We start from the raw sequence: 26,611 nt of genomic DNA, 5'->3' as shown, positions 1-26,611 counted from the left end.
AGTGTTGCCCAATGCAAGCACGATTCAAATATGTCACTCAGAATTGCCTGGCTGACACATGCGAAGTTAAAACAAGAAAAAAGGCAAGCCCAGTCCAGGCTTCCCATCCTGACTTTATAGCCCTGTCACCTGGGCCCTTCCTCTTCACCTTCATAGGCTGTTAAGGCCCGTGAACTTGAACGTTTGCTGTCCCTACCTCATGCTTCCTATTGGTTGCTGACTGAAGTTGGGCTCCCCAAGTTCAGAGTGTCCAGTTTACTTCCCAATGAATGAACAGTGGTCAGGCAGGCGGCAGCTTGAGTCACTCACAGGAAATGAATTGAGTGAATGAGTGAGTGAATGAGTGAGTGAATGAGTGAGTGAGTGAGTGAGTGAGTGAATGAATGTGGAGTGAGTGAACTAGGCAGAGTTGTTCAAGAGTGGCTAGTGGGGCACGTGAGTTCCCATGGGATGGAGAGGGACCCTTGGGATCTGAAATAATGGGTCATGTTTCAACAAAGGCATAGAGTGGCTTTGGAGCTCCGTTCCTTGGATCTCTGCTCCTGCCTGCTCACTGCCTCTGTCTGGCGCACTCCAAGCCCTTCGCCCACACATGAAGCCACGGCCCCTGATTCACTGTACCTCCTTTGGCTGGGACTCAAGTCAAGAAACAAGGTGGCAGAGTCATCATGGCTTCCTTCCACCGTGTCACTCCCACCCTTCAGTGGCTGGCTGGAATCAAGGCTGGGAGCAAAGAGGCCTGGGGTCCCAGGGGACGAGACTCCCCTGGTGTCAGAACTACAGGGAAGTTGACACACTCCATTAGGAAAAGCCAGCACTTTAGAACCCACAAAGAGCTCTATCCCAGTCACAAGATGGCACAGCGCTTAGACTAGCTGGAGGTCAGCACCAGACCAAGGTTAGAGGACTTCTACCTGTTAATCTTAGAATGAAGCTAGGTGTGCAGATGTGCTGTGGGTGTGGTCAGCACTGGGATGTGCACTGATTGACACACTCCAGCATGTGTGAAAGACAAAAAGGAGCCAGGGAACCCACACAACTGGATGGCTTTCCCGGCCCTCGATGTCCAGGCTGTGCGCAGACCCCTGCCCAGGTGGTTCCCATTAGCTTCCAGGGTTCAGAACTATGAGGTGTGGCAGGAACTATGGAGCTTAGGAAAGAGTATGGGGCTTGAGGAAAAGAAGGATGCTAGGCATCTTAGAGTCATGAAGTTGCAGAAGGCTCCACTCTGATGCAGACTTCTCTTGGACCAAATGAAGAAGGAAGACAGGAAAGGAGGGATTGGCAGACCTGCCAACCATGCATTTTAAAATGTAAGAAGCAAATGACTGAGGGAAAACATTGTAACAGAAGGTTTGTGGCCTTAATATTTTTGTAGCACTCTTGCAAATCCATAAGATGAGCAGTCAATTGAAAAACAGGCGGCAGACATGAACGAGCAATTCCAGAGGACGAAACACAATGGGCCAACGCACTTATAAGAACTCTTCAGACTCAGCAGCCATCAAATAAATGCAAATCACAACAACAAAGAGACGTTATCTATTGCTTAGCTAATTGATAGAGATTAAAGGAGAGATAATGCCCAGGATGGTGAGGGTGTGGGAAAAAACTCCTCCTGTCATTTAGAAGAGCAGTATGAATTGGTATAGCTTTTCAATTTGGCAGAACAAAATTACTTTCCTGGGTGTCATTACTGAGGGAGGTTGTATAGCCTTTGACACAGCAATGCCACTTTTAGGAAGACTGCCTTAGGAAACAGTTGTGCATAGCAATAATGACCTCTATTAAGTGCCTTACATGCATTATTATATCATATGACCCTCACCGGCATCCCGCAAAGTAGCGGCTGCTCTTTATCTCCTGTAGTGTACAGGCAAGAAACATCGAAGCAGATAAGAATTAGGTCAATGGCCTCAGGACACAAAGCTTAACAAGTGGCCAGACCTAGGCTAGAAGTCAGGCAGTCTTGAGTCCCCTGGATGTGTGCAGGAACCAAGCCAGAGATGGCCCTCGGGGGTTGATTTGTAATGGGAGCATGGGGGGAGAGCATGCTAAGTGCCTCCCGACAGCAATAAGTTACATAAATTATGATACGCCCACACAGGAATATTATGCAAGTGTGAAAAGTGATTCTGTAGAAAAATATGTGTGTGACTGCCAGGGAAATTTTTTCATACGCATAAAAGATCTCTAAAAGGATAGCAAAGAAACTGATAAAATTAGTTACCCACATGCTACACTGAGAAGCAAGAGGGAGGTTTGTTTTATAAAATATATGCTCTTCTTACATTTAGATCATGTGACTACATTCTATGTTAAAATATGTATCTGTGCGCATATACGCATGTAAGTTATGATATAGAGCTTTATTCCCCAGAGTAAAAGATTCCAAAAAACATGTTTGAAAGCCCGTACTCAGTCATACTTCAGACCAGTATGAAGGAAGGAAGGGCTATCCATCCCTATGGTCCCCAAGCCAGCTTCATTGTGGAACCCTTTTCTTAAACATCGATCTGTCTTCATCTCTCAAGACATTTGCAAGTTAGGTTCTGAGAATGGTGGTGGTACTGAACACCCAGGTGAGGGGGTTACATTATTTCTTTAAATGAAAGGATCACGTTACTGCACTGGTCCCATTTTCTTTAAAGATTGTGTGTGTGTGTGTGTGTGTGTGTGTGTGTGTGTGTGTGTGTGTGTGTGTATGTGTTTGGGGGGTGAGTGTGTGTTTGGGGGGGTGAGTGTGTGTGTATGTGTCTGTCTGCCTGCCTGCCTGCCTGTCTGATTTCCAACTATTGAAATAGTGAACTGTTTTGTTTGCCTGTGTTTACTCGTTGTTTTGCCCTGTTTTAAGCTGAACCAAATGACCTCCACAGGTGTATGTGCTTGCTCCCAGCCCGACAAAGCATTGTCTGTTACTTTCCTTCTGGTCTCTGCCCCTCGCTCCCATTCTCTCCTACCTGTGAGAAGACCTGGGGATAAGTTGGGAAGGAAACTCTGCCTTTAGCCAGCCCCTTCTCCTGCCTTCTCCCAGAGCTGCCTCTGCCCCACTGTGGGGCTGTGACAGAAAAAGAAATGCCTGTTCCATAGACAGGGCCAGCAGGTTTCCGGACAGTTCCTAACCCTGCTAGGCCATCCCTTCTACTGATGGAAGGGCTCAAACCCAGGCTCTGCTTTCCTCATTGAGAGACAGGGTTCCAAAAGCAGGCGCTAGCCTGCCATCTGCCCTACATGCTGCAAATCCAAACACCCAGGCTTTGGCCTGAGCCCTGTGGCTGCCTGGCTGTGTGGTCTCAGTTAAGTTTCTGAACCTCTGAGTCAACTCTACCTACAATGGAGTGCCACAAAGAGCTGAGGAATCAAACAGGAGTTTGCTGGACAGCTGCGTGTTCCAGGAAGGGCCATCTCAAGGCAGATTATTATGTGACCCAACAGGGAGCCCAGCATGTCCTTGCTTTCCTGGGAACCAAGTACTTTTGTCCCCTGTGGGGTGTGTGTGTGTGTGTGTTATGGTGACAGCAAGTGGCCATATGGGAGTCTAGGATGTGTGGGAACAGCCTGGGGTTTCAGAAAACAGGAAAAAGCTTAAGCTTAGTGTCCCAGCCTGGGCCTATGCCCATCAGTCTAACTGCTCTGCATGACCCTTTGACAGCCCACTGCCGTGGCTCACACTCCGTCAGCCTAGGGCTATCTCAGCCTGCCTCACCTCCTCACTTTCCTCCAAATCCCATCTTTTAGCTCGTAGCTGCTTGAGCCCTGGTCCCAGGGTTAGAACTACGACTACCCCTCTGGGCTCTACCACCCTAATGTCACCTGCCATGCTGCAGTGACAATGCCAGGTTACAGTGCCCATGCCAGGTTGACCTTTCTGGGAGTGATAGCTGAGTCTACCATCTTGTCTTCCTGTGTCGTCTGGGCCCAGCATAAGCCTGGTGGGGGGAGGGGAGGCAAAGGGGAGGGAAGACGGGATAGATCATGAGTACTGAGGTCATGATCTGCATTTGAACCTCATGTCCATTACTGACCCTCAGGGAAGTGACTTCACTCTTCTAAGCCTCAGTTTCCCTGTCTATTAAATGGGTTTAAACACTGCCGTGAAGTCATGGAAGTTATTATGAAGGTTTTACAAGCAGATGTGAAGCTCTTGGTACCAACCCGAGGCCAGAGGAGTGTCCAGAGGTAGCAGGACCTTGTTCCCACCGCAGACTCTAAATGTGGGCTGAGTTGGGCTAAAGACAAATGGCAGAAGAGATGGCTTCTGCTCTCCCCAGCTCCAGCCTCAAAATGGAGGCTCCTAATGCTCGTGACTGGCACTGTTCTCACCACCCCGACACTCACTTACCTGCCTTGCACTCTGCAGCCACCCGGCCCAAGCTGAAGAAGATGAAGAGCCAGACAGGAGAGGTGGGTGAGAAGCAGTCGCTCAAGTGTGAGGCAGCGGCGGGAAACCCCCAGCCCTCCTATCGCTGGTTCAAGGATGGCAAGGAACTCAACCGGAGTCGTGATATTCGCATCAAGTATGGCAATGGCAGGTGAGCCGTCCCACCTTCCCTCCATCTCCCCAGCTGTCAGTCCTAGAAGGGAGGGCCAGAGCAGCGTCCCCAACCATGGAACCAGCCGGGTTCCCCTCTATGCATCCCTGCCTTGCCACATCCCAATGCTCCCCTGACTTCAGAGTCGCTTGTGCCAGGCCTGCCCTGAGATTGCACACCATGGACAAGAGTTAAGGAATTCCCAGGGCTGGGGATGTACCTCATAGATAAAGTGCTTGCTTAGCATGCACAAAGCCTTGGGTTCAAACCCAGCACCACATAAAACCAGGGGTGGTGCCGGCCACATGCCTTTGATCTCTGCACTTAGGAGGTGGAGTCAGGCAGATCAGAAGTTCAAGGTCATCCTTGGCTAGGTAGCAAGTTGAAGCCAGTTTGGGCTGAATGAGACCCTGTCTCACCAGAAAAAAAAAAAAAAAGAATGAATGAAGCCATTTATGTTCAGTCCAGTTGATTCCAAGCTGTCTTTAGCAGCAGAAATCCTGCTTATCAAAAAAACCTAGCATCACATCTTAGAGACCCCAAATTTGGCCATTTGAGGTGAAAGACCCTGTCTCCAGAAAGCCTTTGGGAAGTCACATAAGACAAAGGGCTGGCCTCCTGCTCTGGTAAGCCGCCAGTTGTATGAGGGTTCAGTAAGTAGGAAGAGAACGCTGACTGACTTTGGGGGTCTGCGGCTGATACTTCCCCACTGCGTGAAGAGTGTCTTCAGCCCTAAATGTCTCAGGAGCATGGTATATACATTCCCTGAAGTCTCAGGCTGGCGAGATACAAGGCATCACCTCTCTGCCATTAAACACACTTCTACCCAACCTCTCTGTGGGCTCTGGGGTCTAGGTAGATATTCTACTCTTAGGAACTCCTCAACCCTCACCCCAAAAGTAGCTTGCACAAAGGTGTTTTGCTTTTGTTTGTTTGTTTGTTTAGGATTTATTATTATACATAAATACACTGTAGCTGACTTCTAGGTGACCAGAAGAGGGTGTCATATCTCATTACAGGTGGTTGTGATCCACCATGTGGTTGCTGGGATTTGAACTCAGGACCTTCGGAAGAGCAGTCAGTGCTCTTACCCGTTGAGCCATCTCTCCAGCCTCGTTTTTTTGTTTGTTTTTGAGATCACCAGCCTATCCCACAACAGAAAATGTTACATGGATATCCAGGTTCAGACCACCCTACCTCACCTTGGAGGCCTGCAGCCTAAGGAGAGAAATGAGAGTCAAGACCTCAGCTCTGCCTTCACTTTCCTTCCAAGACTTGAACCAAAGACCGTGGGCCCCACGGAAAGTCATAAGGGAGGCTTTAGATGACAGGCCTGTGGTTATGATAAGGCTAATTCCTGAGGGAGCTACAGGAACGGAGAGGTGCGGAGGTTTGGAATATATGTCCCTTGTCTATAATACTGACAAGAAATGCAGTCTAACTACCCAGCCCCACACCCCCAGCTCCTCCCTACCACCTTAGAAAAAAAATGTAGACAGGACTCTTGGACCTGGGACTAGAGGGGCTTCTGCCCCTCAGCTTCTCCATTATTTCCCCGGGTCTGACTCCAGGGAAGGGACTGGCCCTCGTCTTCTGCTCTGCTCCCAAGCATGGAGCCCATCTTCCTATCAGGCCTTGCACCACACTGCCTCACACCCTCCCTTCTAATACTCACACACTCATACCCTCACACCCTCACACAACACACACACACACACACACACACACACACATACCCTCACACAACACACACACACACACTCATACCCTCACACCCTCCCTTCTAATACTCACACACTCATACCCTCACACCCTCACACAACACACACACACACACACACACATACCCTCACACAACACACACACACACACTCATACCCTCACACCATACACACACACACACACATTCATACCCTCACACCATACACACACACACACACATTCATACCCTCACACCATACACACACACACATTCATACACACACACACATACCCTCACACAACACACCATACACACACATTCATACCCTCACACCATACACACACACACATTCATACCCTCACACCATACACACACACACACACACACACACACACACACACACACACATTCATACCCTCACACCATTCATACACACACTCATACCCTCACACCCTCACACACACACACACACACACACACTCACACCCTCACACACACACGTTCCACTCTGCTGAGGCACCTCCAGAGTGCCTTTCTCTGGTAACTTTAGCCTCTCTCCCTCTTCCTCCCAGCAAACTTTATCCCATCCATCCCTCTTCCAGAATGCTTTCTCGGACTGCTGTGTCCTCCCTGCTTCTGCTGTGGTTTCTTTCATCACCTCAGCCCCTTCATTCACACCTTTCAACTTCAGGCCACACTGCCTTCCCAAGGCAGCTAGATCAGCACAACCTCAGCCCCCCACCCCATGACCTCTGGGGTCCCAAGCCTAGGCTGCCAACCAGCACTTTGGTACAGTGACAGGGTTGGCCTGTCCCTGTGAGTTCTCCGCTGGCCCTCCTGTGAGGTCGATCTGAGATCGCAGTGGTGCTGGGCTACCCCTTAGGCTTCCCTGCTCTCTCCCTCCCCAGCAGTGATACCACCTTCCTAGGGCTTTACATCTCTGAGACTCCAGGCCTCCACCTCTAGGCTTGGTGGCAGTGTCACTCATGCTACACTGTGATGCCAGCTGACCACCAAACTCTACTCCTGAGACCTGACAGGAGTCTCTGACTCAGTATGTCCCCAGCCAGCCCTCCCACCCTCGATAACCCAGCTGCTCCTTGTCATCCTATCTGCTGTGCACACATGGCGGCCCCCAGCAACTGCCCCTTGCCATCTCTGCAGGTAGACACAACCTCCCTGCCTTAAATAGTTCTCATCTGGCCTCCCCTCCTCCCAACCTCTTATTCTCAACCCTGGATTTGCCCCCTAGACTGGGAAAATCACCCCTCTTGTTCCCAGCAAAGGCCCAGCTTAAATATTACGGCTCAGGAATATCTACCTAAGCCCTCCAATCAGCCCTTGTCCCCTCTCATGGTACTTTAGACATCGCTTCATCGCACCCTTGAGAAACCCACCACTCCTCTCAGGAGAACCCCCACCTCATCCTCCCTGCAGGCCTGGAAGCTGACAAGACTCCCAGGGCCGGCCTTCCTCTCTTGGGGTTGAGGTCATCATCCTTCGAGAGGACGAGCAGGGGACACTATGGAGAGTCCAAACTTCTAAACAACTAATTTCTTGGTTGAACCTCAGATTCATCTGACACATGGGCAACCTAATCCAGAGACAAGGCCTAGTCAGGTGGTAGCCTAGGTGGTAGATCGTTGGATCTGAAATATGCTATGACCCCTTTCCCATGTGCTGCCTTCAGAAATGTCCCTTGTCCCCACCTGTTCTGTTCCCTGGGCTCCCAGCAATACATTGGGGTTTTTTTTGTTTGTTTTTTTGTTTTTTCTTTTATTTATTATTAGATTTTTTTAAAGATTTATTTATTATATGATGAGTACACTGTAGCTATCTTCATACACACCAGAAGAGGGCATCGGATCCCATTACAGATGGTTGTGAACCACCATGTGGTTGCTGGGAATTGAACTCAGGACCGCTGGAAGAGCAGCCAGTGCTCTTAACCGCTGAGCCATCTCTCCAGCCCTAGATATTTTCTTTATATACATTTCAAATGCTATCCCGAAATTTCCCTATACCCTCCCTCCGCCCTGCTCCCCTACCCACCCACTCCCGCTTCTTGGCCCTGGCATTCCCCTGTATTGGGGCATATAAAGTTTGCAATACCAAGGGGCCTCTCTTCCCACTGATGGCCGACTAGGCCATCTTCTGCTACATATGCAGCTAGAGATACGAGCTCTGGGGGTACTGGTTAGTTCATATTGTTGTTCCACCTATAGGGTTGCAGACTTCTTTAGCTCCTTGGGTGCTTTCTCTAGGTTCTCTATTGGGGGCCCTGTGTTCCATCCTACAGATGACTGTGAGCATCCACTTCTGTATTTGCCAGGCACTGACATAGCCTCATACGAGACAGCTATAACAGGGTCCCAGTACATTGTTAACTGTGAAGGAATAGGTCATGATAGGGCGCTTTTAATTATCTGTGACTAAGGTCCTCTCAATGTGACTCCAAGAGAGCTGCCACCTCTCCATCCTACCCAGTCCCCCACTACCCAAACCTCACCAGCACGGGAGCCAGAGCACAGAGCAAGGAGCCTCTTTTCTGATGAGCCTCTCTCTGTCCTTCCTCCATGGGTTCCTCGTGCTCTGCCTGCCCAGGCTATATTCAGCCTTGGTATCTCTGCTGGCAGAGACCGACTTCCCGACAGGGGCTGACTGTCTGTCTCTGCCCGTCAAATTGCAGTGTCACCCAAGCCTTCCTGAGCCAGGAGAAAACTTGCCCCCACCCCACCCCCAGCCCAGGGCACAGGCCCTCCCCTGCAGAACCGCATGTTCCCTTATTTATGAGGGGCAGGCTGGGACAGGCCCCTCAGGCAGGCAGAGGAGCCAGGCACTGCGGAAAGTGTGGGGCTGCCCAGATCCTGTCCCTGCCAGCAGAGAACCGGCTAGGGAGGGTGGGACAGCACCATTACAGGGGCAGACCTGGGTCAGCACACAGATGAAGCAGCAGGAGTGTACATCCTGCCTGCTAGCCAGGAAGACTGGGAGAGAACCCCGAAGCCCAGGGACTCCAGATAGATCTAAGGATGGGGAGAGTGCGGTCCCAGCAACGCCAGCCTGAGAGACCTTCAGGGTCCAGCCTCAGTCATAGCTCTGATAAACTTCCCACTTCCCTGAGACCTCTGATAAACCAGATGAACCAGTGAACCAAGATGCCTATTCCTGCCACACCTAAGAATTGTTATTACCTCTTTCTTATCCCAAAAGGGGTCCTTTGCCAAGCCCCGTCCCACTTGATCCTGGTCTCCTGTACCCTTAGTGGGGGAGACCTTCCTCCAAGTCTCATTGCTGCTCCTGAGCTGCTCTGCCTTGTCCTGCTACAAATAACACTGCAGCTGTGGGTGACCATGGGGAGCTGGCTGGCTCTGGGCCCCCTAACATGAACCCTTTGGCCCTCAGCGGACACACCCCTTCCCTGCCTATCCAGTATGCATGAAAGTGAGGGAAGCTTTGGCCCAGGGAAGTGGGAATCTGTAACATCTAATTAGGCTTCGATGAGGAGATGTTCACTTAGGCAGAGGGGCCTCCAGGGTTCTGCTTAATGAAGGAAACTAGTGGATAGAGGAGAGCTGTGGGCAGGCACAAGCCCAAGGAGAGACCTACCCAGGAAAGATACAGGCAAGCAACTCTCACCACATTGGCGAGGCCGTCATCAACGCAGTAAGGTCTGTCAGTCTGTAGCAACCTCGTGGGAATGTGGGAGGGAGATGTGTGGGAAGAGGCAGAGGCAAAGTGAAGAGGGGGAGCCTCCTGCTCATCTCTCCTCCCATTCCCTCCCTGTCCCCCATCCCCTGTCTCCCAATTCCAGTCCTTATCCCAGCAGTGTCATGGCTCTCCTTTGCATCCTTGGGGCTCAGGCAGGACAATGGCAGCTACACCTGCCGTTACTCCACCCAGCTGTGCATCTGCAAGGAATCTGGTTTTTTAATCTGCTCCTAAAAAGAAGAGGAGATCCCAGCATGTAAAGACAATGTGACCTTTACTGGAGTCCCTGGCTTTATCCAGAGCACTTTCTGGGCCCCAGGAAACATCAGATGCAGGAAGGGTTGGGAGCTGTGAACAGAGCCTTGGAGAGCCAAGAAGCCCCAGAGTTGGTGCGGGGAAGCTTTGAGAAGGAAGCAGAGATTTGGTCAGGGCTTTGGAAAGAAACCAAACCACTGCTCTGGAGTCTCTGTATGCAGGAGGGACGGCTAGGACCTGGCTTCAAACTACTCAAGAGAGAAATCAGAGGAAGGGGCAGCCCTAGCTTCTGGTGTCCTCACTGACCTCAGTTCCTGTACCACCTCTGCTTTGCTTTGCTGTGTCCATCAGCCACTCACATTGTGGAAGGAATTAAACCAAAGTCTCTTAGTCAGAGAGACTACAGAGGGCCCCTCAATGGTAGGGCTGAGCAGATGGACAGTAGGAGAGAGTCACATATGTGGACTGGTACCCTGACACAGTTGCAGCTGAAGCCATCAGGCAGGTGCTCTCCCAGGTACCTGGGGTTAGAGTCCATGCTGCTGTTATAATGGCGTACCCAGACAGACTCACTTATAAACAGTGGGGATGTATTTGGACCACAGTTGTAGAGGGTGGGAACTCCAGGATCGAGGGTCTGAGGGCCTTTTCAATGCTGTGTGTCCTCATGACCTGCTAGCACCATTGCAGTGGGAGAAGTGGGGACCAGCGGACCTTGGGAGACACATCCAAACCATAATTCCAAACAGGGACAATCTGCCACTTCTAGGGATGGCAAAGGCAGCTGAGAAGGAGAGACATGGCCATGTGACTTCCTAAGGGGCCTGGCCTTCTTCCCCAAGAAAAACAATATAAAGAAAGCCAGCCACAGGAAAAGAGTTGTGAAGAGTCACAGACTTAGAACATGTGTACTGTGGCTATATGCACCCTGTGTTGCCCTGAAGGTTCAAATCTCTGCCCAGCTCCAGGGTTCATCGTACCAACCTGCACTCCAGAAAAGACTGGCCTGAGGGACCTTCTTCTCACCCAACCTACACACACATTGGTGGTTCTGTAATGTGACCACTCGGTGACCACTGATAAGCTCTGGCAGCCCTGGCTCACACCTCTCTCCCTCTTTCCTCTCCCAACCCAGAAAGAACTCACGGCTACAGTTCAACAAAGTGAGGGTGGAGGATGCCGGGGAGTACGTCTGTGAGGCCGAGAACATCCTTGGGAAGGACACCGTGAGGGGCCGACTCCATGTCAACAGCGGTAGGTGTCCCTCAAGAAAGAGAAGGGTTCTGGGGGACTTGGCAGAACAGATCAGCTGCCCCTCGGCCCAGCACATGATCTATCCTGCACTCACCCCCCCCCTTTCCTGTTGCTGCATATCAAACCCAAGATCTCAGCTGAATCAGAGAAATGCAGTCAAAGCATAAATGTTTAGTTTTGTTATCTGGGCCTGGAAGAGCCGCCAGCTCTCATTTTAAATACCCTGAAAACTAAATATTTTGAAATCAAGAGGTAGGGGTTGGGGGAAGGATATTTTTAGAAGGCAATTATGAGAGGCTGGGCTGTCAGAAGCGAGGTTGGGGGAGAGACAGGCCTGGGGTGGGTGTGAGCTGCATGCCTGTTGCCAGCTGCATTGTCAGACACCTGAGCCAGGCCTGAGGGTGGGAGGCTGGAGTGCCCAGGACCCGTGGGCAGCCTCCATTTAGGGATAACAGACCTGTCTCACAGACCCTATTCCCTCTTTTGAGACTTACAAAGGAGGGCCTCAGGATTGTTTGGCTTACTGGTTCACAGTGTCCAATGCAGTATCAGAACAGATAACACCTTTCTGCTGGGCTGTCCTCTCGAGCCCTGGTTTAGGGCCTAGAAAGCCACCTTTCCTCTCTGCCTGAGCTGGGCACTCACAGACTGAGCCCTACCATGTAGGGTTTGCTGTTAAAGTCCTGTCCCTGGCATAGGCTCTGACCCTGTATATGTTGCCCCCTGAGTACACTACCACAGCCCAACCTCGAATCTAAAGAGGAACCTGCAGCATTCATTACCTAGGCCCCAGCAGTACGCTAATGAGAGACACCTCGTCTCCCAGCCTCAGGCTTCTTGGGCTCTCGAGCCACTGTGTCACAGAAGTCTAAGTCTAGATCTTTCTCACATCTGTCCCTTCAGTCCCATCCCTACCTCAAGGGCAGCCACAGCTCAGGCTTCACCCTCACTTCACCCTTTTATAGTGCCTTTTTGAAGGCAAACCCTTCCTTTCCATGGAGCCCCAACATAAGCACTTGGTCCTTTCCCATCTGACCCCACTCCCCTTTACCCCCCACCCCACCATCCAGATCCTTTCAAACCACAGGCAGTCTTGGCCTTTAACCCTCTGCTCATTCCAGTGTCACTCTGGATCCAAACCCAATCCTGGCCTATCTCTTGACCCACCATGGTCTGGTGGCATCTCTTGAATGCCTTAAGCCCCACACTGTTGCTGGGTTTGTTCTGTGCTTTGACCACCCAGTGCAGGAGAAGCAAAGAGAACAGGGTCGATGCAGTCTCCTGGGATTTCTGGTCACATCTACTATTTACTGAGCCAGACTCTGTTTTCTCTCATGGATTCTTCTTTAGGGGAGGCTCAGAAAGGTTGTATATTTTGCATAAACAGCTTATTACTGATTGGGCTCTACAGTGTGGATGTCATTAGTGAACTTGGTCGTGGCACTCCATGGACTTGATTACTACCCTGGCCTCAGGGGCCTAGCTAGCACAATGCCTGCCTCACACTAGGTAGCTGCTAAATGTCATATTAAAGAAATTACAACCTACAGTTAGGAATGTAGTTCAGTGGTAGAGTTCTTGCCTAGCATATGCAAGGCCTGAATTTCACTACCTTTGTTTGTTTGCTTGTTTGTTTTTTGAGACAGGGTCTCTCTACTTAACCCTGGCTGTCTGAAAACTCACTGTGTAGACCAGGCTGGCCTTGAACTCACGGAGATACACTTGCCTCTGCCTCCCAAGTGCTGGGATTAAAGGCATGTGCTGATATACCCAGCTTTCAATATGATTTTTTTTTAATTTAAAAAGAGAAAGAGCTATCCCAAAGCCTTTGTGGCCTCCTCGATTTCCTAGCTGGAGAAGGGTGACAGAGGGGGATACTTGGATGGGGCGACCCTCCAGCCATCCCAAAGTGGGGTGTACCTAGGCTTAGCATCTGCCATCTCTGTTGTAGTGAGCAGGCAGACTCTGCGTTTCCCATTTTACTAATGAAGACTTCCTGGGTTAGAATGGACAAGTATCCAACCTAAGCCAGTCTTAAGGACTGCATTTATTGTCTCGTGAAACTAGAAAGTCCAGAGGTCATCTAGCTCCAGGCAGAACAGAGTTCGGGAACTGGAAGTGGTTTGGTTCCTGCTTTCTCCCTCTTCTTCCACACTGTAGAGCCCAATCAGAAAGAGAAGGCACCAGCCTCAGCCAGCCCCCATCCCTGTGTCCTCCTGGAGCAGGCACGAGAATGGCTTCTTAGTCATCCTGCCGAGGTCACGTGCACACTTGGCCTGGTTACTGTGGTGGAGGAGTACCATCTTTACCAGACTTATCTGTGTGCAGGACTATAAAGAGGCAGAACACCCTGAGAAATGGCCCTCCATCTCACTATGTGAGGCGAACAGAACAGGGAAAGGTTCCCCACCATAGCTGTGCCCTCTCTGATGCACACCGCCCACAGGCATCAGTGTCTGTTGTCTCTGCAGCCTGGTGTGAGAACAGAGGCCCAGGAGTTAGAAAGAGCTCAGAGATATCCAGAGACTCCAGCTCTGTGCTCCAAAGCTTTCCCCTCGTAGGCTGAGCTCTGCGGTCTTAACCTTCTCCTAAACTCCTGGGATTGTGCATTTGCTGCCGAGGCTGCCATCTGCACCTCACCAGCACACACACAGGCATACACACACACACACACACACACACACACACACACACACACACACCGCACACCTTTTCTCTTCCCTCTTTGGAGCATGGCAGGCCAGGCTCCTCCTGATGTGGAGAAGTGATCATGTCCATTTTCCCAGGCAGAGATGCATGGATTTCTTGTTTACCAGTGAAATGCAGCAGACTTGCAGCAACCACGCCCTGAGGAGGGGGTGGAGGGCAGGCAGCAAGCGGGCAGCTCTGCCTGCCCCCAGTGACTCATCCCAAGGTGGGTTGGCATGGCCCGCCTAGCCCCAAGGGGAGCAGGGCCATGGGGATGGGGCATCAAAGGGCATCGTCCCACTCTTGGATAGCTACCTACCTCTCCATTAGGGTGGAGCTGTAGTCCTTCCCAGATCAGAGCAGGCCCTCCGGAAGTGACAGTTCTGGGTCTCACAGGAGCTCCTAGGGCTGACATGGAAGAGGAATGTGCAGACATAGGCAGAGCTTGTAACAAAACAGTCTTCATGGTGCAATCCCCTTCCATCTTACAGAAGCCAGAAGCCCATCCCAACTGAAAGGGAATTTGGGCCTGTCCCAGGAGACAGAGCACAGGGCAGGCAGGTTTGACATGAGGTGTTACAAGACTGTGGGCATGTGGTAGAGGCCTCTGGTCAAGGGATCACTGGTGGAACACATCTATGCATGCACACACAAGCACACACCCTCACATCAGTTGTATTCAGTATGGCCCTGCTCTAAGATCAGAGAGGCACAACCACGGTTACCAGCATAGGACCTCAGATGACAGCAAGGTAAAGTTCTAGATCTATGCCTCTTCCAATAAACAAAGTAGGGGTTCTGGGGATGGACACCTGAGCCAAATGTAAAGGAGCCATTTGCACAGCAAGGCAAGTGCTGAATAGCTCAAAGCAATGGACCTTAAAGAGGGGAAGAAGTTTGCCCATGCTCAAAAGAGGAAGGCAGCTGCAGCCAGGATAGCAGAGAGGAACTCGGTGTTCACTCTCAGCCTCTGTCCCATTTCATCTTCCTATGAAGGTCTGGGACAGCTTGCACCAAGACACTCACAGCAACTGCTCCCTGAGTTTTCCCCTTCTGGGCATGGTTTTAATTAATTTTTAGATATAATTTTCATACCATAAAATTTGCCCTTTTAAAGTATGATTCAGTGGTTTTCCGTATAGTCACCAACTTATGTAACCATCTCCACTAATTCTAAGACGTTTTCATCCCCACATCAGGAACTCCTCCCTCCAATGCCACAACCATGGCTCTTGCTTTCTGCCCCTACAGATTAGCTTTCGTAGACAGTTTATATAAATATAACGTATAAGTGGCCTCCACATACCTTAAGGCCCATCCATGTTGTAGCATGTATGAGTGCATTCCTTTTATGGTAAAATGATATTCCGGTGTGTGAAGGTACTGTATTTTATTCACCCATTCAACGGGTTTGAATTGTTGACTCATTTGGATCATTGCCACAGTGGGGCCGATGAATAACGCTTCTGCGGACATTCGTGTTCAGGTGTTTGTAAGCACACACATTTTTAGTCTTGAGGATACACCCAAGAGTGGAATTTCTTGAGTACATGGTAACTCTGAAGATTTTAATTCTTTATTTTAAAGAACTCCATGACCAGATGCCTAAGCAGCCAGGCCACTGTACATTCCCGCCCACGGTGCCCCAGGGTTCTGTGTCTCCACATCCCCTCCACAAACTGTGATTTTCCCCGCTCCACCATTCTGGCCCTCTCAGTAGGTGTGAAGTAGTATCCCACTGTGGCTTTGAGGAGACAGTGTCTTACAGAAAAGATATCCGCGGCCATGCTAAGGACACTAGGCTATGCTCAGGGAAGCAGCAGAGCACATTTCCCCTCAAGAGTCAGATACGCACTTGCTCATTCACTCTGTCAGCAAACATTAGGCACCTATTCTGTGTCGAGCGAGCGTTTGTCTGGATGATGGGGGTTAGTGACACGTGATGTGGCCACAGCTTGGGTTCTAGTGGTGGAGCTAGCGATGGTATACATGGTTCCTTAATCAGCTTAAAATAAATACTCCTAGCAGAAGCCTGTACAGTGAACAGAAAGATTGTGGGGGTTGCAGCCATCTAGAGAAGGCCGGGGAGGCTACCCTGAGACGGTGATATTTCAAAGGGCAGCAGGGCAGCAGGGCAGCAGGGCACCTGACTACACCTGAAGTGAGTCTAGTTAAATACGTTGAAAGAACAGGGTAAAAAATAACAGAAAGGTGATGAGACCCAGATTAGACCTGACGAGGGGTTGGGGCCTTTGTTGTGACTACACTCATTTATAGGGACGCCATGGTCATGGGGAGGGTTGACACAATTCACATATTTTAAAGACCACCATGGCAGATTTTCAGCAAAAAGGCCAGAGTGCAGGCAAATGTCCAGTAAGTAAGGTCACCTGAGGAAGAAGTGACAATAATAGGCTGGACCAGGTAAGGAAGCCGGAGGTGGTAGAAGTGGCCATGCCTGGAGGAATATATATAGCAGAAAGAATAAAGAGAGAATGGAAAACGCGCTCTAGGACCTTGGGGCTCACACACATAGGGAAGACTAGAGAAGAGGTTGAGACAGGTAACTGGGAGGCCAGTTTGGACATACTGGATTTGGGGTAGCAACCAGCCATCCTGGTGGACAGGTCGAGAGAGCAGGCTTCTCCCACCTTTGCTTCTCCAACAACAAGAGAACAGTGACAAAGTACTGATGCATTCACAAGGGGATTTAAAACCTGCGAGTGCCAGACCAGTGTGAGGACATCATGGCCTGACACCTTCTGTGGGGCACACACCTCCCTGTGCTGTGGCTTCACTACCACTACAGTTATGCTAAAGTAGGTTGGGAAGGCCTTGCCCTGTCAGAAGAGGTGGGGAGACTTGTGCCACTCTTCCCTGACATCAGTGGCTACCTCCCTCACCATGCTCCCTTGTCTTTCTGGGGTGCTATGGTATTGGCAACCCAGACTCAGTGTACCACAACTAGGTGGCCTCCATCCCTCTTCTGTGGTCCCTGACACCCCAGCATCCTCACCTCTGTCCACTGCTTCCTCAACCTAGCAGAATAACAATAAAGACCGGACAGCAGGAGGTCTCTGCTACCATGGCTGCAAAGGAGCCCTGCTGGGCCTGACTGGTCCAGACCAAGATTCCTTAGGCTTAGCCAAGGCCCCTGGGAAGCCCCAGGCTGTGGTCCACATTCATCTCCTTGCATCCAGCCTTGGTGCTGACATGTTCTCTCACAAGGGACAGGGTATCTGGCAAGAATACACAACTGCAGCTCTAGACAGGCACTCCGCCACTGTCTCTCTTCACTCCTCCCACGAGGTGTAACCAAAGGGCAAGACAACCTCTAAGCCCTCGACTCCAGGATCTGCCCAGTGTTGGACTTTATAACTTGCAGGCATGGTCACCGTACTCCTGTCTCTTCTTTGTCCCTTTCTTAGTTTCCTGGGTCTCTATGACCCAGATTTGGAGCAAACACCAGTAAAAGCTTCCTTTGCCTGGCTAGCATGTGGGTCCCAGCTGGGTTTGCAGTGGGGCCCTAGAGGAGACCTCAGCAGGGGTGGGGCCTGAGATGCCAGCTCTGCAACAGGCATGGGGCTGAGAGAAGGGTGGGAGCTGGCCTGCTGAGTTTTATCTGTGAGCTCCTCAGACATATACAGAGGCAGTGCTGTGTGTACACTCCAGTCCTCCACGCTCCATCTGTCTCCCTACATGTCTAAACACTGAGGGTGCCAAGCGCCTGCCTGCTCCATCCTCCTCCTCCCCTCGCCTCCTCCCCACTGCTGATGGGAGCAGTGGAGGCTGCCACCCCAGGGGAGATAAGGGTAGCCAATGTGGAGTGGGACACCTCAGTCCGAGGACCACCGCTGGGCAGGAGTGAGAGACCCTCAGAGCCCCAGAGCAGGAATAGGGAATAGGGACTCCTTTTTGACAGCGCATTCTGGAAAGCCAGTGTGGGGCATTGGCTTACAAAAGATGGCTTTGCATTTAAAGCCAGCTTTCTGGACACTGTCCCCTGCTAAGGGAGCAGATCACTCATTACTCTCACTGTTTCGGGCAAGCCTGATCAATCAGATGCACAGCCTGGGTTAGCAGCCAGCCTTTCTCCCACCTGGCTTTCATATCCCAGCTGTTCCCTGACCCTCCACCCCCACCCCCACCCCCACCCCAACCCCCACCCCGTTCCTCTCCCAGCTCCTTCTGAACTTTATGATGTATAGCTTAGGCTGGCCAAGGTCTGAAGGCTCCCTCCACCAGCAACAGCTAACAAGGAGAGAGCTGTCTAGTGTGGGGACATGAAGGAGACCCTGAACAATTCTACAGACAGGCCATAGCAGCCTTTCATATCATGACAGCCCTGGAAACAAGAGAAGAGAGTGGAAGCCAAGACCCAGCCCCCAACAGACACTGTCCCAGAGCTCAGAAAAATGACAGTATCCTAAAGGTGTCCTTTTCTCTGATCCCCCTGGTTCACATCCAGTCCTATAGTGGACACCCCTAAGAGGAAGGCCAAAGTAGTGCAAAGGTCAGGCCTTCCTCCAGTGGAGGAAGCTCTTTCTGGTCTCTTCCACCCCTTCAAGATAGTGGAAACCCCCTAGCTTTTGTAGGTTTCCCAAGAGAACCACACTGGGCAGAGGGTCTGTTGTGGCTTGCTGTTTACCTTGTGGTCCACCAAGAGATACCCACTAGCCCTTTCCTGCCCAGGCATCCCTGCAGATTCTAGGGACCTTCCAGTTTTAAGATAGAAACATGAAAGAACACAAAGGAAGTGGTCCCTGTGCCCAGAGGTGGTGTCGGTGGGTCACTAGCGCCTGTCTCTCATACCTCCAGTGAGCACCACTCTGTCATCCTGGTCGGGACATGCCCGGAAGTGCAATGAGACCGCCAAGTCCTACTGTGTGAATGGAGGCGTGTGCTACTACATCGAGGGCATCAACCAGCTCTCCTGCAAGTAAGTGACCGGTCGGGGTGGGCATGGGGCCAAGAGCAGGGGAGGAGATGCTGGGACGGAAGTGGAGGGTTCTAGGAAAAAAGTGAGCTTCAAGCTACTTGGAAGTGATTCCCCAGGGGGCACAGAAAGGGTGGTTTGCCCACTTTCTAGTCTTTTCCTGGACTCTAAAGATATGTAAGCTCTAAGGGATGTGTGGATTCCTATAGGACCCGGTTTGCTAGGCCCCTATCACCCTGTGTCCTGATGCCCACCTCTTACCAACACTGCAGGGAGGTGGAGATACCAGTCTAAGGCACTGGGTGTTCTCTCTCTCTCTCTCTCTCTCTCTCTCTCTTTCTCTCTCTCTCTCCCCTTTTTCTGTCTCTATCTCTGTCTGTCTCTATCCGCCCCCCATTTTGTCTTTCTTCCCCATCTCTAAGCAACTCTCCAAATTTGTCCTGAGTGAACATGTCCTGACTGATTCTTCTCCCATAGTGCTAAGCCTGGAAGCGCAGGACACAAGCTCCAGATCCCTCAGCACCTGGTAGTCCCACTCTTGTTGTCTAGAGGAGAAATAGGGGTTTAGAAACTGAGGGAAGACCTTAGGAAACAGGAGGGACCCAGAGCCCAGTGCTGGCCTTAGATCTGATTGTCCTTCCTGCTCTGTGACCAAAAGTGGCCAGTCCTGTCCTGAGCATTGCTTGTGCCATTTTAACCCCAGCCCCTCTCTATGGAAGGTGGGGACTCCAGCAAGGATACCACTATGGGAGTGGCCCAGTGGAGGAGGTGGAGGTGGCCCCAGCAGGAACTCCAAGGAGCTCAGAACTCAACTGCCCATTCTGCAGCACTCAGGACTGTGTGGAGGAGGCCACCAGGAAGGGCTTTTTCAGTCCCAGCAGGTCTGCTGGGCAGTCCTCCTGCATGTGTGTGAGGAGTTTGACACAAACCTAAGGAGCACAACTCTGGCCAGACCTTAAGGAGGAATAGGAAGGGGGTCTAGTCAGCAACTTGGATTTCTCAAAGCAACCCATGCCAAGGGTGCCCCAGACTAGGTACCAGTACTGTTCTGTTCCCATGATATCTGGACAAAGGCAACTAAGAGTTGCTAGTTCAGAAAGAGGGTCTTGACCAGGCTTTCCTGCCTCTGCCTCCCCCCCCCCCCCCCCAGGTCAGATCTTACACCCTTATCACTGCCTTGGCCTTTCTAGTCATGTGAACCAGAGAGGAGACTGGGGCTTTTAAAGAATCCTACACAAGCTGATAGGGTCCCAGTGTCCATGTGTCCTCTCACTCACCCACAAGAGAGCTTGGTGGCACAGCCAGGCAGAACTGTGGCTCAGGCCCCAGCTGGCCTCCTTGATGGCTTCCTCCATGGTCCCACCCTTCACCTGATGTCACCCCTTTCCCCACTCCTCCTTCCTAAACCCTTCAGGGAAGTTCTAAGAGCAACAACAGGTACTCCAGAGAAATTCAAGGCCTGGCCTCAGCTTCTGAGACACAGCCACAGTAGCAGTTCAGGCCCTGAGAAACATAGCCTTGCAGCTGCTCTGAGATCTTCAGAATAGAGATCCCAGCACACCTCACAGAGATGTCCTAGCCCTGACTCTCCTTCCCCTCTGCCACACCAGGCCTCTCCTTCTCCCTAGTCCCTTGGACCCCTGACCTCCCACCCCCACCCCAAAGAATCTAGCGTTATCACTGAGGTCAGCCCTGGCTGCAGGCAGGAAGACTTTGCTCCCCAAGACAGGTACAAGGACAAAGCAGGTCCCCAGAGCCAAGACTCCAAGATGGAGTGCAGTATAAGAAAGGGAAGGAGAAGACAATGGCTCCCAGGGAACCTGCCAGTATGACTGTGCCCCTAGGAGCCAGGGGATATGCCTTGCTACATTTGAAAGGAGCAGGGAGACAGGCCTGAGCCCTTGTGAACACGAGGGTGCCCTGTTTCCTCCCCCCCACCCAGGGCAACTCGGTTTCAAATGTGAAATTGGTACCCAGAGCCACCACTTGCCCATCTTTGCCCCCCTGGGACAGCCCCAGTCAAGGCTCCTTAACCTGCTTCCCTGAACCCCTTTGTCACATACAAGGGAGAGGGATATCCCCAGCTGGGACTGCAGTCCTTGGAGCTGTGCTGGAGAAGGGCAGGGGGGAGGGGGCCGGGCAGAGCCCAGAGGCCATTCTGAGGGTGGGAAACGGGGTGGGAGGTGGGGCAGGCCTCTTGGGGTTTCTGACGACACCTGAATGGAGTGAAAAGGAAAGAACTTAGGAACGGGACTCACGTCTACCATTTGTGCTGTTTGTTTCTTTTTATTTTGATTTTTTTGCATTTCCGCTTAGCTTGGATAATGAAACTACACTGGTCAGTTTCATTCCAGTTTCTATAAAACTCAGTTTCCCTCCTGGTTTTCTTACACTTGTTGCTGTGTATTGGTTCAGAGCCCCCCCAGGGGGTGTTGGAAAGCAGGCAGGCACACTCTGTAACCCTCTTGTTTTTCTGGAAGTCAGTGCCAAAAGAAAGTGTCACTGATACTGAATTTTGTTTTTGTTTTTTGTTTTTTGTTTTTTTTTTTAAAGAAAACTTAAGGGGACTTGAAAATGGGGGTCCAAACCAAGGTGACTGTCTCCTGTCTGGGCCTCCTCTTGCCGTTTTCTCCTCTTCTCTCCGTGTGTTTGTTGAGCACGGTTGGTGCGTGACTCTTGGGGACTGGTTCAGGGGATGATGACAGAACAAGACTCTTTCCAGCCCTGTGCATACACCAGTGGCATGCCGCCCTCTCCCATCCGCTCATCTCCTCCATCCCCAGCTTCCCCCACCCCATCCCACCCCATCTGCCTGCTCATCTTCACTTCATCTCCACCTGCCCTGTGAGCTCCGAGACCCTGGCTCCCTCCAGTGCCTGGGCCACAGCCTCATCCTTCATCCTTCCTTCTCCAGGTGAGGGCAGCACACATGGCATTATCCCCAGGCTACTAAAAGGAGAAACTGAGGCCCGGGAGGTGGGTGGGGAACAGGAACAGCAGAGGTCCTGACCTCTCTGCCACCCCAGATGTAGCCCATGGGCTCTCTTCTCTGCCCTTCTCTCACCCTGTTCTTCTCCAGCCCCAGGTTCAGACCTTCTCAGAGTCAGAGGTGACGCCTACAGGAAGGACTAGAAAGGCTGCAGCCTGCTGCCCCTTCCGACCCAGCCCCAATTCCCCCGAAAATCTTAGAGTCATCCTGTTTGAATGGGAGCCACAGCCACCAGCCAGCCACCCACACCCGATGCAGACTCCTTTCATGTTGATAAAAGGAGACATCTGGCTCCTTCTACGCTGGTCTGGCTCCAAGGCAGAAAGGCCAAAGGCCCTGCTTACACTTAGAACCTTCTCTGAGGAAGCCTGAGTCTCCACACACAGGACTGTAGAGAGAACTAGGAGTATCCAAGAGCCCCTAAAGGAACTAACACCCCACAGCATAGCACTGGCTATCAGTCCTCCTGCCCCCTCACCTGACAACCTATCCCCCAAGACCTTTTCTTTATCCATTGAGAAGGAGCACCCCTCTCTCAGACAGGTGCAAGGCTAACACCAGAACACTGCACTGATCCCATGACCCCACCTAGAACTGTGCAGGACAGTAGCCCTGAGCAGGCAGGCAGACTAGTTCAGGTTGAGTGTGAGGCAGGGACACAGGGGTCTATTTATAGTTGTCACTGTTCTTCAAGATTCATGGGACGACAGCACTTAATCCCTTCTTGCCCCTTCACTTGACTGTTCTCTCTTAAACACACACACACACACACACACACACACACACACACACACACACACACACTTATATACATGGTTTCCCTGCCTCTAAGAGCCTAGCTAGTGGCAGACAATGGACACAGTCAAGCCTGTTCCTTTCCTGTTACTTTGTGGAACCCAAGAGTCATTTCCACTTCTGGGTCTTTATCCTCTACTCCCAAAGGTGCTTCTGTTTGAAAAAAGAATCACTTCACTCACTTTTAATCCCCCACATCAGGGCCCAGGAGCAAAGGAAGAAGAGCTGAGCCTGGCTGGAGTCAGTTGGGAAGCCTTGGCTACTTCCTCCATCTTCCTGGGCTAAAGTGACTAGGGACAAGGGTCAGGGATCAGAGATAGTAATGAGGGGCTCATCCCCTAAGCCACACTATTCAATCGAGTGAGCATGCATTGCTATTGCCCATGCTCAATAGTTGTACTTCCCAGCCAGACCTCCAAATGCGTGTGCACCTGTGCTCCACCACCACAGTGTCCAGTTCCCTCCTTCCCGAACCCAGGGATACCACAGGCCCAGAGAAACACCGGTGAGCAACCCACAAGCCACTACCCTTCCGTATTCCTCTAGATTAGACGCCACAGGGTTTTCGTGATTATCTATCATAGCCAATGGCTAACGCCTAACTATAAGGCCAAGGGCTCTCTTGTTATGCTCAGTAGAAGGCTAAGGCAGAGACTTCTCACCTCCTAAGGAATTCCAGGTTGGCTAATGTTGCACAGTGACCTGGGACCGAGGGGCTTCCCTAGCTCCTAAGGAACGGCAGGCCAGGGCAGCAGACCCTGAAGACATCCATGTCTAAGGGTTAGCTCAGCCCTGTCTGTGAGCTTCTCTCAGGTGACTCGCCTTCCTGGGGTTCAGAAGAAAGCACAGGACTGGGCATGTCTCCTAGAAATCTACGAAACTGGGACTTGCTTAAGGGGAGAGGTGGCAGCCAGAGACCAGAAGGAAGTGTACCTTGAGGGTATGACAGGGTCAGGGAGAAGGGGGTGGGTGGTGCCTGGGACCAGCAAGGGAGTCAAGATTTGAGGAGATCCAGGTCGGAGCCAGGACAAAGCCCGGCCACAGTGGAAGAACAGGTCCCAGGGCAGGCAGGCCAAGGCTGGCTTCCAGCCGGCTCCTGTACACAACAGGGTCCCGGTTAGGCTGCTCTAAGTTTCCCCGAACCAGGTGTCAGGAAGGCAGCTGTGGGACGCTAGCAACTCCACCTCTCCTCCAGCTCTCCAGTCCCCCACTTAGTTTTCCTCACACCTACTGCCTTAGGGCAGGCAGCCTTCTCCAAAGTATACCCTCTAAAAAGTGCCTTCTGTTCCCAGACAGCCAGAGCTATAGCACGAGACCCTGTCTCAAAATACACAAACAAGACTTCCTAGGCCAAATAAGTTTGTCTAGTTCAGTTATTATCTCCTCTGCTAATGGAGACTGCCACTCTACAGGAACCCTGGGGGATGGATTTCCCAAACACACTGGACCACAGATCTCTCTCTCTGAGAGAGCAGATCAAATACCTCCCAGGTCCCTTTGGTCCTGAGCACACAGTGTGAGAACAGCCTAGCAGAATTCTACTTTGAGTGTTCTGGGAGCTGTTCCATAGAGAAGGAAACTTGCCCAGAGTCCTGGAGAGAATCCTTCCATGGGGCCTGGAGGAGTGACACCAGGAACTTGTATCCCATAATAAGTCTGCCTGCCTGGCACCTGGAAGCTACAGTTCTGGCTTCCCGAGGGGCACCAGGCAGGTAAGAAGAAAAGTTTCCCCCTCCCCAACCAATAGGACAGTTAGTCTTAATAACCCCCCACCTTCCCCACCCAACTTCCCTAACTCATCCTCCTCCCCGCCCCACCCCGCCTGCCCCATCCCCCACAGAGCCACATGGATTAAAGCGTCTGTAAGGAGATGACAGAGCCCTCCGCCCAGTTCCCCGGCTCCAGCCCCTTCGGCTACAGTGTGACCCCCGAGCGCCTGACCTGGTTCCTCACTCATCCTGCGCACTTTGACTTCTAGCCTTAGCCTCGTGGGTGATGCCAGTTTGTTCTGTGATTTTTCCCCTTTTCCTTCTCCAGATGTCCAAACGGATTCTTCGGACAGAGATGTTTGGAGAAACTGCCTTTGCGATTGTACATGCCAGATCCTAAGCAAAGTATGTTTGAAGATACAAACACAAGTCCCTGCTCCTTAGAAAGCTTCCGGGTGCAGTCCCCCAGTGTAGGGCGTAGGGCCAGGGGTGTTGGTTGTTTTGATCTTTGGCTGTTATGTTTCGTTTCTCTTTCCTTTTTTGTACTTTGGTTTGTTAGTTCTTTTGTTTTGTTTTTGTTTTGCTTTGTTTTTTCATTTTTTTTTTCTTTCATTTTTTTGGCCTAATCCTTGGGTTTAGAGTTCAGGGCTACAGGTAAGGGGCAGAGCGGCAGGGCCAGTACAAATGGTAACCGTGGTGAGGAACCTAGCTGGCGCTGGCAGGAGCCTGCGCCGGGGTGTTGCAATGCCTGTGTCTTGCTATCCTGGCTCTCTCTTTCTGGTTTTCTTTCTTTTGGTAGGTGTCCTGTGGGATACACCGGGGACAGGTGTCAGCAGTTCGCAATGGTCAACTTCTCCAGTATGTTTCTTTCTTCTATTTCTCTTCTTCCCTGGTGACTGGCAGTCTCCTCGAGTGGGAGGGAAGGGGGTCTTACTTAACAAGTCTTGGAGGGAACAGGGGTGTCCTGAGCTCCTCTCAGTCCTTGGTGCTTACCAGTAGCCTCTGCAGAGGAGACGACACACCCCTGTCTCCCCCACCCACCTCTGTAAGTCACCTGTATTGCCTGGGAATAGCGATGTGGAATTCTCTGCAGCAGCAGGGCCATGTCCAGGCCTCTTCCCCTCTACTGGAGTCAGGCAGCCTGCCAAATGTAGGAAGAGGCATTTGCAGAGCCCTCTCCTGCCTCTGAAGGTGTCAGGATGCTGCTGAGCCAGGCAGTGAGTGTGTGCATGTTTTTGTGGGAATGTTTGAGAGCAGGGAAGAGGTCTCAAAAGTCTGCCTTCTGATCTGGCCAGAATGGTTTGTGTTGGTGTTCTAGGACCAAGGCGGGGGGGAGATTGAGAAAAAGCAGGTCCCAGGGCAGTGGCTTCCATGAATGTTTCCAGAGACGCATACTGCTACAGGATGAGGTGGTCCAAGGGCAGCGGCAGATGCTAACAGACTCAAGCGGAAACTGATGACTCTTCCCAAGACTCCTCTAGTCTAAACACTATCCAGGACTCCATCTCCTTTCTTTCTTCCACTCTGAGCGAGGGAATGAGCCTTTGCAGCCCAAAGATTTGGCCAACCAGTGGGTTGTTGTAGTTAGGGCCTGGAAGCAGTTCCTTCAAGCACCACCAGGTGGGGCTGGAACAGAGCAATACGCCTCTGGATAGTCACAGACTTGGTTTGGGGCCCAGTGGTGTGTTGGCCTTCGAGACCAGAACCATGTCACCTATCCCATCCTGCAGAGCAGACTAGCCCCCTGCTCCTTTTAGGGAGGACATCTGAGTCCTTGAGTACTAACGAGCCATAGATCTTAGTTGGTACTTGGATGTTTCATGTTCCATGAAAATACCAAAGATGAAACCCAGGGGCCATTAGATGGCACATCCAGAAACACGTTTTCAGAGTTTGGACCTTAGGGTGGAAAAATGAATCCTCAAACTGTCCTCAGACCACAGAACAGAGCCCAGAAACATATCCACTCCCTTTGGAGCATTTGGGCCCCAGCTGATGAGGGCTGATAAAAAAAGGTACCTCTGTCCACAGTATGAGAGT

General features: G+C 51.4%; 1 protein-coding gene across 11 annotated transcripts in view; it reads left to right on the top strand.

Annotated features, from left to right (window-relative positions):
- The window catches only part of Nrg2 (neuregulin 2), a 182,952-nt gene that overhangs the window by 140,221 nt on the left and 16,120 nt on the right, over positions 1-26,611 (top strand). For 4 of the 11 annotated variants that reach the window (XM_030250234.1, XM_011246792.3, XM_006525466.4 and 1 more), the window contains 5 exons: positions 4,361-4,532; positions 11,336-11,454; positions 18,961-19,081; positions 24,900-24,976; positions 25,371-25,429. In XM_030250234.1, coding sequence (XP_030106094.1) covers positions 25,414-25,429 — 16 coding nt within the window. In that variant the 5' untranslated portion in view covers positions 4,361-4,532; positions 11,336-11,454; positions 18,961-19,081; positions 24,900-24,976; positions 25,371-25,413. The other 7 variants (NM_001382420.1, XM_006525462.4, XM_011246789.3 and 4 more) reach the window with 4 other exon arrangements.

This window comes from Mus musculus, chromosome 18, assembly GCF_000001635.26.
Source record: "Mus musculus strain C57BL/6J chromosome 18, GRCm38.p6 C57BL/6J".
NCBI classification, from domain to species: domain Eukaryota; kingdom Metazoa; phylum Chordata; class Mammalia; order Rodentia; family Muridae; genus Mus; species Mus musculus.
Note: the sequence above shows the minus strand (reverse complement) of the source record. Positions and strands in the feature narration are given on the sequence as shown.